Source organism: Zosterops lateralis (assembly GCF_965231275.1).
Source record: "Zosterops lateralis genome assembly, chromosome: 27".
NCBI lineage: Eukaryota > Metazoa > Chordata > Aves > Passeriformes > Zosteropidae > Zosterops > Zosterops lateralis.
In genome coordinates, this window is record NC_139787.1 from 654,498 (window position 1) to 674,622 (window position 20,125).

Genomic DNA, 20,125 nt, shown 5'->3' on the forward strand with positions numbered 1-20,125 from the left:
CCTTCCCTGCTCCTGACCATCCCCAGGACAAATCCCAAATTCCAAATCCCAAATTGCAAATCCCAGCCCAGTTCCAAGTTGGGGGTCCCAACTCATCCTTCCCCTGCTCCCTCCTCATTCTCCCCAGGACAAATCCCAAATCCCAGTTCCAAGTCTGGGATTCCCAAAACATCCTCCCCCTGGTCCCCATCACCTCCAGGACAAATCCCAAATCCCAAATCCCAGCCCAGTTCCAGGTGTGAGGGTCCAAACTCATCCTCCCCCTGGTTCTGACCACCCCCAGGAGAAATCCCAAAGCCCAGCCCAGTTCCAAGTTGGGGGTCCCAAATAATCCTCCCCCTATTCCTCATCACCCTCAGGACAAATCCCAAATCCCAGCCCAGTTCCAGGTGTGGGGGTCCCTCCTCATCCTCCCCAGAACAAATCCCAAATCCCAAATCCCGGTTCCAGGTGTGGGGGTCTCAAATAATCCATTCCCTGCTCCCAACCACTCCCAGAACAAATCCCAAATTCCAAATCCCAGTCCAAGTGTGGGGGTCCAAACTCATCGTCCTCAGAACAAATCCCAAATCTCAAATCCCAAATCCCAATCCCAAATCCAAGTGTGGGAGTCCAAACTCATCCTCTCCAGAACAAATCCCAAATCCCAGTTCCAGGTGTGGGGGTCCAAATTCATCCTCCCCCTGTTCCCCACCACTCCCAGAACAAATCCCAAATCCCAGTTCCAGGTGTGGAGGTCCCTCCTCATCCTCCCCGGGACAAATCCCAAATCCAGGTGTGGGAGTCCCCAAATCATCCTTCCCCAGGACAAATCTCAAATCCCAGTCCAGATGTGGGAGTCCCTCCTCATCCTCCCCAGAACAAATCCCAAATCCCAAATCCCAGTCTGGGTGTGGGGGTCCCAAATCATCCTCTGCCTGCTCCCTCCTCATTCTCACCAGGACAAATCCCAAATCCCCAATCCCAAATCCAAAATCCAAAATCCCAATTCTAGGAGTGGAGTCCAAACTCATCCTCTGCCTGCTCCTGACCACCCCCAGAACAAATCCCAAATCCCAAATCCCAGTTCCAGGTGTGGGGTTTCCCAAATCATCCTCCCCAATCTCAAATTCCAAATCCCAAAGTGCCCAAACCCACCCCCAGAAGATTTTGTCCCCCCATCTCTCACCTGAGCTGTTCCTTCAATAATAAAAAAACCCCCCAAATCAGGATCCAAAACCAATGAATTTTTTGGTGACCAGGAGCACCTTTTATATCCCTCCCTGGAGAACAAACCCCTCCCTTTCTCCCATTGATTTCATTCACCTCTGCCTTAGATTTAAAAAAAAAAAAAAAAATTAATTAATTATTATTATTTTTTTTTTTCTTTCCCCATCAACTCCTGGGGGTGACTCACTCTGGGATTTGCCTCTCCCTTCTTTCCTGTCCACAAAAATAAATAAATAAATTAAATTACTGGGTTCAGTAATTAATTAATGGTTGTGTGGGTGGCCCTGGTTTCTCCAGGTGAGGATTTTGGGGTTGGACACACCTTTGGGGGATTATTTGGGGTTTAAAGGGGAAGTGATGGCTCATCCCTAAATCCCCAAAATCCCTCTGGAATGTCCTGAGGTTCTCTAAAAAAAAAAAAAAAAAAAAAAATTGGGATGGGTTTGGAAGTGCTAAAAATAGATTTGGGAAAGGATGAAAAAAAAAATTAATTTAATTTAGAAGGAAATTTTTCCCTTCTGTGCTGGGGAATGTCCAATTTATTTTATATTTTATTATTTTATATTTTGTATTTTATTACATTTTGTATTTTATATTTTATTATATTTTATATTTTATTATATTTTATGTTTTATATTTTATTTATCTTTATTTTAATTTTTATTTTTTATTTTACTATATTTTATATTTTATAGATTATTTTATTTTATTTTATATTTCATAATATTTTATATTTTATTTTTAATTACCTTTTTATTTTATATATTTAATTTTATTTTGTTTTATTATTTTATATTTTATTATATTTTATTATATTTTCTATTCTATATTTTATTATATTTTACGTTTTATATTTTATTTTATTTTATATTTTATTTATCTTTATTCTAATTTTTATTTTTTCATTTTTTATTTTACTACATTTTATATTTTATAGATGATTTTATTTTATTTTATATTTCATAATATTTTATATTTTATTTTTAATTTCCTCTTTATATATTTAATTTTATTTTGTATTTTATTATATTTTGTATTTTATTATATTTTATATTTTATCATATTTTATATTTTATCATCTTTTATGTTTTATATTTTATTTTATTTTATATTCTATTTACCTTTATTCTAATTTTTATTTTTTCATTTTTTATTTTACTATATTTTATATTTCATAATATTTTATATTTTATTTTTAATTGCCTTTTTATTTTATATTTTTTATTTTATTTTATATTTTATTATATTTTACGTTTTATATTTTATTTTATTTTATATTTTATTTATCTTTATTCTAATTTTTCTGTTCAGCAACGCCAGAAATTTAATTTCTGCTCCTCCTGAATCACTGGGAACAATCTCATCTCCCCGTGACATCCGTTCTCATCAACGGGCAGAAATAAATTTCCCAATTGGGGATTTAATTACGACTTGGGGAGGAATTAATTGGGGAGGAATTAATGAGGTTTGTTGTGTCAGGGCCGGGCTGGGCTGGGCCGGGCACAGAATTTTCTAGAAAAATCCGGTGGGAGTTGGACACCTGGGACAGGTGGAGGGAATTCACTCAAGGGTTTGGGGTTTTTTGGGGGCAAGTGGTGAAAAAAAAATTATATAAATTGAATAAAAAATCAGAATTTTTTCCCTGAAAAAAATCCAATAAAATTCCCCCCAAAAAATCCCAAATAAAACAAAACAAAACAACCCCAAATAAAATAAAATAAAATAAAATAAAATAAAATAAAATAACATTAATAAACCCCACAAAAACAAACAAACAAAAAAAAATCCCCCAAACCAAACAAAAGAAAATAAAAAACCACTAAAAAACCCCAAACAAAACAAAACAAAACAAAACAAACCCCAAATGAAATAAAAAAAAATAAAATAACATTAATAAACCCCACAAAAACAAACAAATGAAAAAAATCCCAAACCAAACAAAATAAAATAAAAAAACACTAAAAAACCCCAAACAAAACAAACAAACAAAAAAAACCAAACCAAACAAAAGAAAATAAAAAACCACCAAAAAAATCCCACCAAAGCCAAAAAAACTCCAAACCAACCAAACAAAAAAAAAAACCCAAAAACCCCCAAAGACCCCAACCAAAAAAAACCCCAACTAAACCAAAGAAAAGAAAATAAAAACCACCAAAAAAATCCCACCAAAACAAAAAAACCCCGAACCAAACCAAAAGAAAATAAAAACCCACCAAAAACACCCCAAACAAACCCAAAAAAACCCCAAACTGAAACAAAAAAACCCCCAAAAATCCCCCTAAAAAACCCACCAAAAACCCAAAAAGAAAAATAAAAAAGTGTTTTCTTTGTCTATAAAACTTTTTGGCTCAAAACCTCCCCCAAATCACGGATTGTCGCGGTTTAAACGGCACTGACCCAGACAAAACTCTGCCAGCACAAACAGAATTTATTTTTCAGCAACCACAGAAAAGCTCAGGACAGACCCCAAAACTCACCAGGGGAGGGAAGGAAAAAAAGGAAAAAAAAAGGACAAATTTTCCTGGAAAATTCGCTTTGGGGGAGAGAAAACGCAAATCGCGGCGCGGGATTTTTCCCGACACAGGATCATCCCTGTGGATTGTGGGACCATCAATTCCTCTTGGAGATTTGATAAATTTGCTGTTGGCACTGCTGGGGCTGCCCATGGCAGGATCCGGAATTTCCATGGCAACCGGATCCGGAATTTCCATGGCAACCGGATCCGGTGTTGCCATGGCAACCGGATCCAGAATTTCCATGGCAACTGGATCCGGAATTTCCATGGCAACCAGATCCGGTATTTCCATGGCAACTGGATCCGGAATTTCCATGGCAACCAGATCCGGTATTTCCATGGCAACTGGATCCAGTGTTGCCATGGCAATTGGAGCCGGAATTTCCATGGCAGGATCCAGAATTTCCATGGCAACTGGATCTGGAATTTCCATGGCAACCGGATCCGGAATTTCCATGGCAGGATCCGGTGGTTCCATGGCAACCAGATCCGGAATTTCCATGGCAACCGGATCCGGAATTTCCATGGCAACTGGACCCCAAAAACCCCAAAAAACCCCCCAAAACCCCAATAAAAAACCCCCCAACCAAACCGAACAAAAGAAAATAAAAACCACGAAAAAAACCCCCACCAAAACCAAAAAAACCTCCAATCCAAACCAAACCAAACCAAACCAAAAATCCCCAACCAAAAAACACAAAAGAAAATAAAAACCACCAAAAAAATCCCACCAAAACAAAAAACCCCAACCAACCAAAACAAAAGAATATAAAAACCCACCAAAAACACCCCAAATAAAACAAAAAAACCCCAAACCAAACAAAAAAACCCCTAAAAAATCCCCAATCAAAAAAACCGCAAACCAAACTAAAAACCCCCACCAAAAACCCAAAAAGAAAAATAAAAAAGGGATTTTTTGTCTATGAAACTCTTCAGCCCAAAAAACCTCCCCCAAATTACCGATCGTTGTAGCTCAAACAAGACTGATCCAGACAAAACTCTGCCGGCACAAACAGAATTTATTTCACCATCCACAAAGACACTTGGGACGGATTCCAGAACTCACCAGAGGAGGGAAGGAAAAAAAGGAAAAAAAAGGACCCAAATTTTCCCGGGAAATTCGCTTGGGGTGACGCGCAAATCACGGCGCGGGATGGACGCGGAACTTTCCCAACACAGGATCATCCCGTGGGTCACCTGTGGATTGTGGGACCATCAATTCCTCTTGGAGATTTGATAAATTTGCTGTTGGCACTGCTGGGGCTTCCCATGGCAGGATCCGGAATTCCCATGGCAACTGGATCTGGAATTTCCATGGCAACCGGATCCGGAATTTCCGTGGCAACCGGATCCGGAATTTCCATGGCAACCGGATCCAGAATTTCCATGGCAACCAGATCCGGAATTTCCATGGCAACCGGATCCGGTATTTCTATGGCAACCGGATCCGGAATTTCCATGGCAACTGGATCCGGAATTTCCATGGCAATTGGAGCCGGAATTTCCATGGCAACCAGATCCGGAATTTCCATGGCAACCGGATCCGGAATTTCCATGGCAACTGGACCCCAAAAACCCCAAAAAACCCCCCAAAACCCCAATAAAAAAACCCCCAACCAAACCGAACAAAAGAAAATAAAAGCCACGAAAAAAACCCCCACCAAAACCAAAAAAACCTCCAATCCAAACCAAACCAAACCAAACCAAACCAAACCAAAAATCCCCAACCAAAAAACACAAAAGAAAATAAAAACCACCAAAAAAATCCCACCAAAACAAAAAACCCCAACCAACCAAAACAAAAGAATATAAAAACCCACCAAAAACACCCCAAATAAAACAAAAAAACCCCAAACCAAACCAAAAAAACCCCTAAAAAATCCCCAATCAAAAACCACCCCAAACCAAACTAAAAACCCCCACCAAAAACCCAAAAAGAAAAATAAAAAAGGGATTTTTTGTCTATGAAACTCTTCAGCCCAAAAAACCTCCCCCAAATTACCGATCGTTGTAGCTCAAACAAGACTGATCCAGACAAAACTCTGCCGGCACAAACAGAATTTATTTCACCATCCACAAAGACACTTGGGACGGATTCCAGAACTCACCAGGGGAGGAGGAAAAAAAGGAAAAAAAAGGACCCAAATTTTCCCGGGAAATTCGCTTGGGGTGACGCGCAAATCACGGCGCGGGATGGACGCGGAACTTTCCCGACACAGGATCATCCCGTGGGTCACCTGTGGATTGTGGGACCATCAATTCCTCTTGGAGATTTGATAAATTTGCTGTTGGCACTGCTGGGGCTGCCCATGGCAGGATCCGGTGGTGCCATGGCAACCGGATCCGGAATTTCCATGGCAACTGGATCCGGAATTTCCACAACTGGATCCGGAATTTCCACAACTGGATCCAGAGCTCCTGTGGCAACCGGATCCGGAATTTCCGCCGCATCCGGAGCCGCCGCCGCTCCTGTGACACCCAGAGGTGCCACCGCTGCTGTGACACCCGGAGGTGACGCCGCCGTGGCAGGAGGATTGTTCCTGCTGGTGACACTGGTCCCTGTCCTGGCGGGAGCACATGGTTGGAGAATCTGCCGGAAAAAATCGATCCGTGATGAATCGAAGGATGTGGGAATTGTCCTGAGGTTGAGTTGGGTGGGAGTTGGGGATAAGGAGGGATTGGGGTGTCCCTAAAAATCAGAGAGGTGGTTTTGAGGTATTGGGGTGTCCCTAAAAATAAGAAAGGTGGTTTTGAGGTCCCTCATGGGTAAAAGGAGGGATTGGGGTGTCCCTAAAAATAAGAAAGTTCGTTTTGAGGTCCCCCGGGGGTAAAAGGAGGGATTGGGGTGTCCCTAAAATCAGAGAGGTGATTTTGAGGTATTGGGGTGTCCCTACAAATAAGAAAGTTGGTTTTGAGGTCCCTTGGAGGTAAACGGAGGTATTGGGGTGTCCCTAAAATCAGAGAGGGGGTTTTGAGGTCCTTCAGGGGTAAAAGGAGGTATTGGGGTGTCCCTAAAAATAAGAAAGTTGGTTTTGAGGTCCCTTGGAGGTAAACGGAGGTATTGGGGTGTCCCTAAAAATAACAAAGGTGGTTTTGAGGTCCCTTGTTGGGTAAAAGGAGGTTTTGGGGTGTCCCTAAAATCAGAGAGGTGGTTTTGAGGCCCCTCCTAAAGCCAAACCCTTCGATTCCATGGAAATCATGAGTTGAGATTCTCCAAGCTGGTCCTTTCTTTACTCAAAGGCTTTCGGCCCAAAAAGAAGGAATTCCATGATTTTTTTGGTTCTGTGATTTTTGTGGTTCCACGATTTTGTGGTTCCACCATTTTTTGGTTCCACAATTTTTTGCCTCCATGATTTTTGTGGTTCCACAATTTTGTGGTTCTCTGATTTTTTTGGTTCCACAATTTTTTTGGTTCCACAATTTTGTGGCTCCACGATTTTGTGGCTCCACAATTTTGTGGCTCCACAATTTTTTGTCTCCATGATTTTTGTGGCTCCACAATTTTGTGGCTCCACAATTTTTTGGTTCCGCGGCTCGGAGCCGATCTCCGGAGCAGGAGACCAGAATTCTCACCCCACACCTGCCCCGTGGTGCCTCTTTGAGCTTTTCCTCTTCGTACATCAGAGAAAAAATTCAAAGAGAGGAACTGGACAGACTCCAGATCCCTCACCCACCCCAGCCAAGAATATTTTCCCTCTCAGCAAAAGGACTGAGAATAAAACAAGACGGAAAAAAAGAAAAATCCCCTGAGAAACTCAGATAAAAGCTGTAAAACACCAAAAATCCCCCAAAAATCTGATAGATTTGGACTCACCTGGATCAGAAAAAATAAAAAATCCCTTGAGGAACTCAGGGAAAACACCAAAAATCCCCAAAAAATCAGATAAATTTGGACTCACCTGGATCAGACGGAGCTGGAGATGAGATTCCTCGGAGTTGGAGACGCTGAGGAGAAACTCAGAGTGAGGGTTTTTATATCCCAGCTCAGGATTCTCCTCCGGAAACCAGCTGGGGCCCCACTGGAGGGACCTGATTGCTCATTTGGATAATTGGGAGGTTTTTGTGCTGCTGTTTTGAGTCACGGAAAGGAGCAGATCGATATCCCGATATCCCGACATCGACGTCGTTACTCCATAAAAAAAAAATGTTAATTGTCAACCACGCCTGGCCAGGTCAGCTTTTGTCAGCTTTGATGGTGAAATTTTATTTTATTTTATTTTATTTTATTTTATTTTATTTTATTTTATTTTTTTTTTTTTTTTTTTTTTGTGTGTGTTTAAAATCAAACCTGAGAAGGGACCGGGTGGGAATTGTGGGGGAATTCAGAATTAAAAGGGAAAAAGGAGCGAAAAAAAAAAAGGTCGCGGTGGTGGGCGGTAAAAATAAACGTATTTGGACAAGGGCGTTGAAAAATCGACAAAAATTCTGAATAAATTCAGTAGAGATGCACTAAAAACAGAGTTGGGATTCTTCAAGTTGGTCCTTTTTTTACTCAAAGGCTTTTGGCCCAAAAAAAAGGGATTTAAAACCCCGAAGGATGTGGAGAAAATCCAGGTGGGAGTGTGAAGACATTGGGATTTTCATCCTTAACATTTTGCTTTGAGGACAAATTTTCTTTCTGCCTATTTGGACAGGGCGTGGCATCAAAAAACCACCAAAAATTCTGAATAAATTCAGCAGAGATGCACCAAAAACAGAGTTGGAATTCTTCAAGATGGTCTTTTCTTCACTCAAAGGCTTTTGACCCAAAAAGAAGGAATTTAAAACCCCGTAAGATCCAGAAAACCAGGTGGGAGCGGGAGGACATCGGGATTTTTGGGGACAAAAGTTTCTTTCTGCCTATTTGGACAGGACGTAGCATAAAAAAACCGCCAAAAATTCTGAATAAATTCAGCAGAGAAACACTAAAAACGGAGTTGGAATTCTTCAAGCTGGTCCTTTCTTTACTCAAAGACTTTTGACCCAAAAAAAGGGAATTTTAAACCCCGTAAAATCCAGAAAACATCCAGGTGGGAGCAGGAGGACATCGGGATTTCCTTTGGGGACAAAAATCTCTTTGGGGACAAAAATCTCTTTTGGGACAAAAATCTCTTTTGGGGACAAAAATCTCTTTGGGGACAAAAATCTCTTTTGGGGACAAAAATCTCTTTTAGGGACAAAAATCTCTTTGCGAAAAAAAAATGTCTTCCTGCCCATTGAGAGCTCCAGGCCTGAACCTCCCACAGGATTCCAGAAACGACTTTTGATATTAAAAAGCCACCCAAATTAAATTAAAACCAAACTCAGAGTGCGGAAAACTCCTCGATCCGAATCACCGGGATATTAAAAACCACCCAAATTAAATTAAAACCAAACTCAGAGTCCGGAAAACTCCTCGATCTGAATCACCGGGATCGATGGATGAGGAAACCCCGGGATCGGGGATATTTCACAAACGTGGGGGAAGAGAATGGAAATCCTTGTGAAACTCATTATTCACGATTAATTAACGCCCTGATCGCTCCGATGGGGATAAACCTGTTCCGTCCTTTGTGTCGGCGACGGGGACAAACACCTGGGGGAACCTGGGATTGGGGACGGGACGGGGATTTGACGACCCCACAGTCGGTCCCTGAATCCCCTAAAAACCTCCTGGTCCTTTGAGGGGCATCTCTGGACCCACTGATAAAATTCTGAGTGATAAATGGGATTTTTAGGGGTAATTTTGGGGTTTTTTTAGGGGTAATTTTGGTTTTTTTTAGGGGTAATTTTGGTTTTTTTTAGGGGTAATTTGGGGTTTTTTTAGGGGTAATTTGGGGGTTTTTTAGGGGTAATTTGGGGTTTTTTTTTTTGTAATTTGGAGGTTGGTTTTATGAAGTCGTTTAGGGTTTACGGTTTAGGGTTTGGGGTTTGGGTTTAGGGTTTGGGTTTAGGGTTTAGGGTTTAGGGTTTGGGTTTAGGGTTTGGGTTTAGGTTTCTCTCCCCAAGATCCCTGACCCCACAGTCGGTCCCTGAACCCCCTAAAAACCTCCTGGTCCTTTGAGGGGCGTCTCTGGACCCATTGAGACCATTCTGAGCGAGAAATGGGTTTTTTTAGGGGTAATTTTGGGGTTTATTTTTGTAATTTGGAGGTCGGTTTTATGAAGTCTCGGGTTTAGGTTTCTCTCCCCAAGATTCACGACCCCACAGTTGGTCCCTGAATCCCCCAAAAACCTCCTGGTCCTTTAAGGGGCATCTCTGGACTCACTGAGTGGGAAATGGGTTTTTTTAGGGGTAATTTGGGGTTTTTTTAGGGGTAATTTGGGTTTTTTTTTTCGTAATTTGGGGGTTGGTTTTATGAAGTCGTTTGGGGTTTCAGATTTTTTAGGGTTTAGGGTTTAGGGTTTGGGTTTAGGGTTTAGGGTTTGGGTTTATGGTTTGGGTTTAGGGTTTGGGTTTAGGGTTTAGGGCTTGGGTTTAGGGTTTGGGTTTAGGGTTTGGGTTTAGGGTTTAGGGTTTAGGTTTCTCTCCCCGAGATCCTCGACCCCACAGTCGGTCCCTGAACCCCCTAAAAACCTCCTGGTCCTTTGAGGGGCATCTCTGGACCCACTGATAAAATTCTGAGTGATAAATGGGATTTTTAGGGGTAATTTTGGGGTTTTTTCAGGGGTAATTTGGGGTATTTTTAGGGGTAATTTTGGTTTTTTTTAGGGGTAATTTGGGGTTTTTTTAGGGGTAATTTGGGGGTTTTTTAGGGGTAATTTGGGGTTTTTTTTTTTGTAATTTGGGGGTTGGTTTTATGAAGTTGTTTGGGGTTTTGGATTTTTTAGGGTTTAGGGTTTGGGTTTAGGGTTTAGGGTTTGGGTTTAGGGTTTAGGGTTTAGGTTTCTCTCCCCGAGATCCCCGACCCCACAGTCGGTCCCTGAATCCCCTAAAAACCTCCTGGTCCTTTGAGGGGCATCTCTGGACCCATTGAGACCATTCTGAGCGAGAAATGGGGTTTTTTAGGGGTAATTTTGGGTTTATTTTTGTAACTTGGGGGTCGGTTTTATGAAGTCGTTTGGGGTTTCGGATTTTTTAGGGTTTAGGGTTTGGGTTTAGGGTTTGGGTTTAGGGTTTGGGTTTGGGTTTAGGGTTTGGGTTTAGGGTTTGGGTTTAGGGTTCAGGGTTTAGGGTTTGGGTTTAGGGTTTAGGGTTTGGGTTTAGGGTTTGGGTTTAGGGTTTGGGTTTAGGTTTCTCTCCTCAAGATCCCCGACCCCACAGTCGGTCCCTGAACCCCCTAAAAACCTCCTGGTCCTTTGAGGGGCATCTCTGGACCCACTGATAAAATTCTGAGTGATAAATGGGATTTTTAGGGGTAATTTTGGGGTTTTTTCAGGGGTAATTTGGGGTATTTTTAGGGGTAATTTTGGTTTTTTTTAGGGGTAATTTGGGGTTTTTTTAGGGGTAATTTGGGGGTTTTTTAGGGGTAATTTGGGGTTTTTTTTTTTGTAATTTGGAGGTTGGTTTTATGAAGTCGTTTAGGGTTTACGGTTTAGGGTTTGGGGTTTGGGTTTAGGGTTTGGGTTTAGGTTTCTCTCCCCGAGATCCTCGACCCCACAGTCGGTCCCTGAATCCCCTAAAAACCTCCTGGTCCTTTGAGGGGCATCTCTGGACCCACTGATGGAGTTCTGAGCGAGAAATGGTTTTTTTTAGGGGTAAATTTGGGGTATTTTTAGGGGTAATTCGGGGTTTTTTTAGGGGTAATTTGGGGTTTTTTTAGGGGTAATTTGGGGTTTTTTTAGGGGTAATTTGGTTTTTTTTAGGGGTAATTTGGGGGTTTTTTAGGGGTAATTTGGGGGTTTTTTTAGGGGTAATTTGGGGGTTTTTTTAGGGGTAATTTGGGGTTTTTTTGTAATTTGTTTTTTTTTTTTTTTGTAATTTGGGGGTCGGTTTTATGAAGTCGTTTGGGGTTTCGGATTTTTTAGGGTTTAGGGTTTGGGGTTTGGGTTTAGGGTTTGGGTTTAGGGTTTGGGTTTAGGGTTTAGGGTTTGGGGTTTAGGGTTTGGGTTTAGGGTTTAGGGTTTAGGGTTTAGGGTTTGGGTTTAGGGTCTGGGTTTAGGGTTTGGGTTTAGGGTTTAGGGTTTAGGGTTTGGGGTTTGGGTTTGGGTTTAGGGTTTGGGTTTAGGGTTTGGGTTTAGGGTTTAGGGTTTAGGGTTTAGGGTTTAGGGTTTGGGTTTAGGGTTTGGGTTTAGGGTTTAGGGTTTAGGTTTCTCTCCCCGAGATCCCCGACCCCACAGTCGGTCCCTGAATCCCCTAAAAACCTCCTGGTCCTTTCAGGGGCATCTCTGGAGCCACTGAGAGAGAAATGGGGTTTTTTAGGGGTAATTTGGGGTTTTTTTTGTAATTTGGGGGTCGGTTTTATGAAGTTGTTTGGGGTTTCGGATTTTTTAGGGTTTAGGGTTTAGGGTTTAGGGTTTGGGTTTAGGGTTTGGGTTTAGGGTTTGGGTTTAGGGTTTGGGTTTAGGGTTTGGGTTTAGGGTTTAGGTTTCTCTCCCCGAGATCCTCGACCCCACAGTCGGTCCCTGAATCCCCTAAAAACCTCCTGGTCCTTTGAGGGGCATCTCTGGACCCACTGATAAAATTCTGAATGATAAATGGGATTTTTAGGGGTAATTTGGGGTTTTTTTAGGGGTAATTTGGGGTTTTTTAGGGGTAATTTGGGGTTTTTTCAGGGGTAGTTTTGGTTTTTTTTAGGGGTAATTTTGGTTTTTTTTAGGGGTAATTTGGGGTTTTTTTAGGGGTAATTTGGGGGTTTTTTAGGGGTAATTTGGGGTTTTTTTTTTTGTAATTTGGAGGTTGGTTTTATGAAGTCGTTTAGGGTTTACGGTTTAGGGTTTGGGGTTTGGGTTTAGGGTTTGGGTTTAGGGTTTAGGGTTTAGGGTTTGGGTTTAGGGTTTAGGGTTTGGGTTTAGGGTTTGGGTTTAGGTTTCTCTCCCCGAGATCCTCGACCCCACAGTCGGTCCCTGAATCCCCCAAAAACCTCCTGGTCCTTTGAGGGGCATCTCTGGACCCACTGATGGAGTTCTGAGCGAGAAATGGTTTTTTTTAGGGGTAAATTTGGGGTATTTTTAGGGGTAATTCGGGGTTTTTTTAGGGGTAATTTGGGGTTTTTTTAGGGGTAATTTGGGGGTTTTTTAGGGGTAATTTGGGGTTTTTTTAGGGGTAATTTGGGGGTTTTTTAGGGGTAATTTGGGGGTTTTTTTAGGGGTAATTTGGGGTTTTTTTGTAATTTTTTTTTTTTTTTTTGTAATTTGGGGGTCGGTTTTATGAAGTCGTTTGGGGTTTCGGATTTTTTAGGGTTTAGAGTTTGGGGTTTGGGTTTAGGGTTTGGGTTTGGGTTTAGGGTTTAGGTTTCTCTCCCCGAGATCCCCGACCCCACAGTCGGTCCCTGAATCCCCTAAAAACCTCCTGGTCCTTTGAGGGGCATCTCTGGACCCACTGATGGAGTTCTGAGCGAGAAATGGGTTTTTTTAGGGGTAATTTGGGGTTTTTTTAGGGGTAATTTGGGGGTTTTTAGGGGTAATTTTGGGGTTATTTTTGTAATTCGGAGGTCGGTTTTATGAAGTCGTTTGGGGTTTAGGGTTTACCCTAAACTTTATTTCCATTTAATTACCCCCTTGCACAAACACCCCGTGATGAAAACTGTTATTTTACCGGCCTGGAAATTCACCTGGAGTGAGGAACGAGGAGCCACCAGGTGGAACCAACCCCAGAACCTCCTTTTTTGGCCGCTGCAAACCCAAATTTGGCCACCAGAAGGACCCAAAACCGCTCAGATGGATGAAGAGGATTAAAAAAAAAAAAAATAAATTCAGAGATGCAAGAGGAGATTTTTTATTTTATTGCCTCCACTTCTGGGATGAAAAATAAATTCCACCCGTGGGTGGGTCACAACTTGGGGAACGCGTTACGAGCGAAAGGGACAGAGCAGAGATTTGGTGACAACGCAAGGCGGGGAGGGGACAAACCCTCTTTTTTTTCGTCCCCGTTCATTCTTTACGTCTTTTATTTGATTTTCTGGGCTGGAATTTGGCAGATTTTCTGCTGAGGGCAGGGGATGCCTTTGGTGACCGGGACAAAGCTTTGCTGGGCTGGGGGGGGACAGGGACGGGGACAGACCTGGACTGGGGGGGGACAGGGACGGGGACAGACCTGGACCGGGACTGGCTGGGGACAGACCTGGACTGGGATGCTCTTCACTGGTTGGGGACAACATTTCACTGGTTGGGGACAACTCTTGACTTGTTGAGGACAACTCTTCACTGGGATGCTCTTCACTGGTTGGGGACAGACCTGAACTGGTTGGGGACAACTCTTCACTTGTTGGGGACAACTCTTCACTGGCTGGGGACAGACCTGCACCGGGACTGGTTGGGGACAGCACTTCACTTGTTGGGGACAGACCTGAACTGGTTGGGGACAACTCTTCACTGGGATGCTCTTCACTTGTTGGGGACAACCTTTCACTGGTTGGGGACAACTCTGCACCGGGATGGTCTGCACCGGTTGGGGACAGACCTGCACCGGTTGGGGACACACCTGCACCGGCTGGGGACACACCTGCACCGGTTGGGGACACACCTGCACCGTCCCACTCCGCACATTGTCCCCACAACACGCCTGACCCCCCGACGACCCTCCGCGGTGACACCTCTCGGAACACACCGACCCCCCGTAACCCTGACATCCCCCAGACCCCCCATAACCACAGGAGGGTCTCCTGACACACCCACCCCCTTGTCCATGACACGACCCCGACGACCCTCCGCGGTGACACCTCTCGGAACACACCGACCCCCCGTAACCCTGACATCCCCCAGACCCCCCATAACCATAGGAGGGTCTCCTGACCCCACACCCCGATCCGGCCCCATGGCAAGAGGAAGAAGACGATCCATGACAACGCTCGGCGCATCGGGGTTGCCGGTAGCCGTAATGCCGATAATCGTGGCCGCACATGCCCTGGACTCCCTCGTTGGAGCAGTTCCCGGAGGAGCAGCAGTTGGTGTAGCCGTAACGAAAAGGAGTTCGACGCGTGTCCAGCCACGAGCCCGACGGGTCGTACCACGTGGAGTTGAGGTTGAAAAAGGATTCTCGGCCCGAGGAGTAGATCATGGTGGGGTTGGAAAAGGAAAAAATAAACTGGAGGAAAAAATGGTGGGTTGGGGTTAGTGTTTGTTCTGGTTTTGTTTAATTAAAAAAAAAACCACAATGGATTCTCGGCCCGAGGAGTAGATCATGGTGGGGGTTGGAAAAAAGGGGGGGGAAAAATAAACTGGAGGAAAAAAATGGTGGGTTGGGGTTAGGGTTTGTTCTGGGTTTGTTTAATTAAAAAAAAAAAAAAATTAAAAAATGGGGGTTTAGAGTGGGTTTTTTTATGTGTTTTTGAGTGTTGCGTGTTTTTAAGTGTTGCATAGTTTTAAGTGTTGCATATTTTTAAGTCTTGCATGTTTTAAAATATTGCATATTTTAAAATATTACATATTTTAAAATATTACACATTTTTAAATATTGCACATTTTTAACTATTGTGCACTTTTAAATATTGCACATTTTAAAATATTACACATTTTAAATATTGCACACTTTTAAGTATTAAACACTTTTAAATATTACATATTTTTAAATATTGCACATTTTTAAGTATTGCACAATTTTAACTGTTGCACATTTTTAAGTATTGTATATTTTTAAGTATCTCAGATTTTTAAGTATTGCACAATTTTAACTATTGCATATTTTAAAATATTGCACATTTTTAAATATTACACACTTTTAAGTATTGCACACTTTTAAATATTACACATTTTTAAGTATTGCACACTTTTAAGAATTTTTAAGTATTAAGTATTGCAAGTTTTAAGTATCTATATTTTTAAGTATTAAGTATTTATATTTTAAATTTTAAATATTGCACATTTTTAAGTATTGTACATTTTTAAGTATTACACATTTTTAAGTATTGCACATTTTTAAGTATTGCATATTTTTGGGATGTCTTTTTTTCTTTTTTTTTTTAATACTATTCTACACAGACCAATTTCATCAGTGAAAACAACGAAAATTCACCAATTTTATTTCAATCCCATTGGTCAGAGCTGAGGGACATCAAGAAGAAAATCCCTCCCGGGGGAAAGGAATTAATACCAAAGGTACAATTTACAAATTTAACTTTTCTCATTTACAGAAAACTCTCTGAGAAAAGAATTTTAGAAAACCAAAACGAATTTTAGAAAACCAAAACACCCCAGGCACTGAGCCAAGGCTACACACCCCCATAATCCCAATTTTGGGAGCCTTTTCCAAGGCCTCAGGTGAAATTCAGTGTTTTTTCTTTGGGGTCGGTGCCAGAAAAATCTAAAATTCTCAGTGTTCAAGGCTCCAAAACTACAAACCTGGATCCAGAGGGAATTCCCTGCCCGGATTCCACCCAAATCTCATCCAAACCCTTCCCTTGCCTTTGTTTTTTCACCTCCGAGGACAAAACCAAACACAAGGCACCACCATCACCGTAAATCCCACCCAAGAGCTTTTTTCATGGTTTGAAAATCCAGATGTGACCCCTCCCCAAAAAAATCCAGATGTGACCCCTCCCCAAAAAAATCCAAACCCTCCACCCAAAAAAAGGGAAAAGAATTTTAGAAAACCAAAATCAAAACACCTCAGGCACTGAGCCAAGGCCACACACCCCCATAATCCAAATTTTGGGAGCCTTTTCCAAGGCCTCAGGTCAAATTCAGTATTTTCTTCATGGTCAGTGCCTGTGAACCCAGAAAAATCTAAAATTCTCAGTGTTCAAGGCTCCAAAACGACAAACCTGGATCCAGAGGGAATTCCCTGCCCGGATTCCACCCAAATCTCATCCAAACCCTTCCCTTGCCTTTGTTTTTTCACCTCCAAGGACAAAACCAACCACAAGGCACCACCAGATGTGGTGACACCTCCGTAAATCCCACCCAAGAGCTTTTTTCATGGTTTGAAAATCCAGATGTGACCCCTCCCCAAAAAAATCCAGATGTGACCCCTCCCCCCAAAAAATCCAGACCCCTCACCCATAAAAAGGGAAAAGAATTTTAGAAAATCAAAATCAAAACACCCCAGGCACTGAGCCAAGGCCACACACCCCCATAATCCCAATTTTGGGAGCCTTTTTCAAGGCCTCAGGTCAAATTCAGTGTTTTTTCTTTGGGGTCGGTGCCAGAAAAATCTAAAATTCTCAATGTTCAAGGCTCCAAAACTACAAACCTGGATCCAGAGGGAATTCCCTGCCCGGATTCCACCCAAATCTCATCCAAACCCTTCCCTTGCCTTTGTTTTTTCACCTCCAAGGACAAAACCAACCACCAGATGTGGTGACACCTCTGTAAATCCCACCCAAGAGCTTTTTTCATGGTTTGAAAATCCAGATGTGACCCCTCCCCAAAAAAATCCAGATGTGACCCCTCCCCCCAAAAAATCCAAACCCTCCACCCAAAAAAAGGGAAAAGAATTTTAGAAAACCAAAATCAAAACACCCCAGGCACTGAGCCAAGGCCACACACCCCCATAATCCCAATTTTGGGAGCCTTTTTCAAGGCCTCAGGTCAAATTCAGTGTTTTTTCTTTGGGGTCGGTGCCAGAAAAATGTAAAATTCTCAGTGTTCAAGGCTCCAACACTTTGAACCTGAATCCAGAGGAAATTCCCTGCCCGGATTCCACCCAAATCTCATCCAAACCCTTCCCTTGCCTTTGTTTTTTCACCTCCAAGGACAAAACCAACCACAAGGCACCACCATCGCCGTAAATCCCACCCCAGAGCTTTTTTCATGGTTTGAAAATCCAGATGTGACCCCTCCCCCCAAAAAATCCAGATGTGACCCCTCCCCAAAAAAATCCAAACCCTCCACCCAAAAAAAGGGAAAAGAATTTTAGAAAATCAAAATCAAAACACCCCAGGCACTGAACCAAGGCTACACACCCCCATAATCCCAATTTTGGGAGCCTTTCCCAAGGCCTCAGGTCAAATTCAGTGTTTTTTTCAGGGTCGGTGCCAGAAAAATCTAAAATTCTCAGTGTTCAAGGCTCCAAAACTACAAACCTGGATCCAGAGGGAATTCCCTGCCCGGATTCTGCCCAAATCTCATCCAAACCCTTCCCTTGCCTTTGTTTTTTCACCTCCAAGGACAAAACCAACCACAAGGCACCACCATCACCATAAATCCCACCCCAGAGCTTCTTTCATGGTTTGAAAATCCAGATGTGACCCCTCCCCAAAAAAATCCAGATGTGACCCCTCCCCCCAAAAAAATCCAGACCCAAAAAAAGGACCCGACAGAACCTCACCTGCTCTCCAGAGAATAAAATCGCTGCCCAAACGGAGCAAAATATGAGATGCCAAAAGGATTCAGAGCTTTTATAGAGCCCTGAGCGTTTCCCCCGAGCCGTGAAACACCCGGCAGGAACGAGGATTAAATTATTTATTGGCAAAACATTCGGAGACGTCGTTTCCCCCCCTCTTTGTCGGGTGTCCCGGCACGTTCCGGCTTTTGACTCACGGGATTTTTTTTTTCCCTGATAAGAATCTTTTAATTATATAGAACATCTTGTTCCCCTCAGCGGGGCACATAAAAGGTTTTAGGGGTACATTTATGGGATGTGTGTGAGGCAGGTGATAAAGGATTTATTTAGAGGGAATTGACGAGTGGCCTGTGAGTCAAAGGGAGGTGATGGAACCGGTGATGGAACCGCTCTGACCTTCTCCTCTTGCCTCTCCCCGGGTGAAGCACGAGCAGGTGATGGAGGAAGAGCCAGCTCAGAGTCACCAAATGGAGATTTGTCACTTTGGGGTTGGGTTTGGGAATGAGGGAGGGAAGGGAAGGGAAGGAGGGAGGGGAGGGATTGGGTGATGTGTTTTTTTTTTCTGGGGAGGGATTGGGTGATGTGGTTTGTGGTTTGTTTTTTTTTTTCCCAGGGAATTTCTGGAAATGTTTTCCTGGAAGTGTCGGAGGGAGCTGGGGTGAGGTGATGCCTTAAGGTTCTTTCCAGCCTGAACCGTTTGGTGATTTTCTCTGTTTTTGTGTTCCAGGTTTGTCCCTCGTCTCATCCCAGATGGATTTTTGAGGTCTGTCCCAACCCAAACTATTTGGTGATCTCTCCATTTCTGCATTCCAGACTTGCCCCTCACCCTCATCTCATCCCCAGGATGGATTTTTTGGGTCTGTCCCAACCCAAACCATTCAATAATTTCTCCATTTATGGATTCCAGACTTGCCCCTCAATCTCATCTCATCCAAGATGGATTTTTGTGGTCCCTCCCAACCCAAACTATTTGGTGATTTCTCCATTTATGGATTCCAGACTTGCCCCTCACCCTCATCTCATCCCCAGGATGGATTTTTTGGGTAATTTCCAATCCAAACCATTCCGTGATTTCTCTGTTTTTGTATTCCAGATTTGCCCCTCATTTCATCTCCTGGATGGATTTTTGGGGTCTGTCCCAACCCAAACCATTCCGTGATTTCTCTATTTCTGTATTCCAGATTTGCCCCTCACCACATCCCCAGGATGGATTTTTGGGGTCAGTCCCAACCCAAACTATTCCATAATTTCTCCATTTCTGCATTCCAGACTTTCCCCTCACCCTCAATACATCCAAGATGGATTTTTCATGGTCCCTCCCAACCCAAATAATTTTGTGGTTCTGTTTCTTCTCCATTTCTGTATTCCAGACTTTCCCCTCACCTCATCCCCAGGATGGATTTTTGGGGTAATTTCTAACCCAAACCATTCCGTGATTTCTTGATTTCTGACTTGCCCCTCACCTCATCCCCAGGATGGATTTTTGGGGTCCTTTCCAACTCAAACTATTCCATAATTTCTCCATTTCTGCATTCCAGATTTGCCCCTCACCTCATCCCCAGGATGGATTTTTGGGGTCCCTCCCAACCCAAACCATTCTGTAATTTCTCCATTTCTGCATTCCAGACTTTCCCCTCACCCTCATCTCATCCCCAGGATGGATTTTTGAGGTCTGTCCCAACCCAAACTATTTGGTGATTTCTCCATTTATGGATTCCAGACTTGCCCCTCACCCTCATCTCATCCCCAGGATGGATTTTTTGGGTAATTTCCAACCTAAACCATTCCGTGATTTCTCTGTTTTTGTATTCCAGATTTGCCCCTCATTTCATCTCCTGGATGGATTTTTGGGGTCTGTCCCAACCCAAACCATTCTGTGATTTCTCTATTTCTGTATTCCAGATTTGCCCCTCACCTCATCCCCAGGATGGATTTTTGAGGTCTGTCCCAAACCAAACCATTCCATGATTTCTCCATTTCTGCATTCCAGACTTTCCCCTCACCCTCAATACATCCAAGATGGATTTTTCGTGGTCCCTCCCAACCCAAATAATTTTGTGGTTC

General features: G+C 42.9%; 1 protein-coding gene across 1 annotated transcript; it reads right to left on the reverse strand.

Annotated features, from left to right (window-relative positions):
* Window positions 1-13,713: 13,713 nt before the first annotated feature.
* LOC310919460 (uncharacterized protein) lies at window positions 13,714-15,106 on the reverse strand (the record flags this gene model as incomplete). Its single annotated transcript, XM_083878827.1, has 2 exons — window positions 14,264-15,106; window positions 13,714-13,848 (listed from the first exon to the last, which is right to left on the reverse strand). Exons 1-2 carry the CDS (start codon window positions 14,837-14,839, stop codon window positions 13,714-13,716), a joined length of 711 nt encoding a protein of 236 aa, XP_083734953.1. The 5' UTR covers window positions 14,840-15,106.
* Window positions 15,107-20,125: the final 5,019 nt, after the last annotated feature.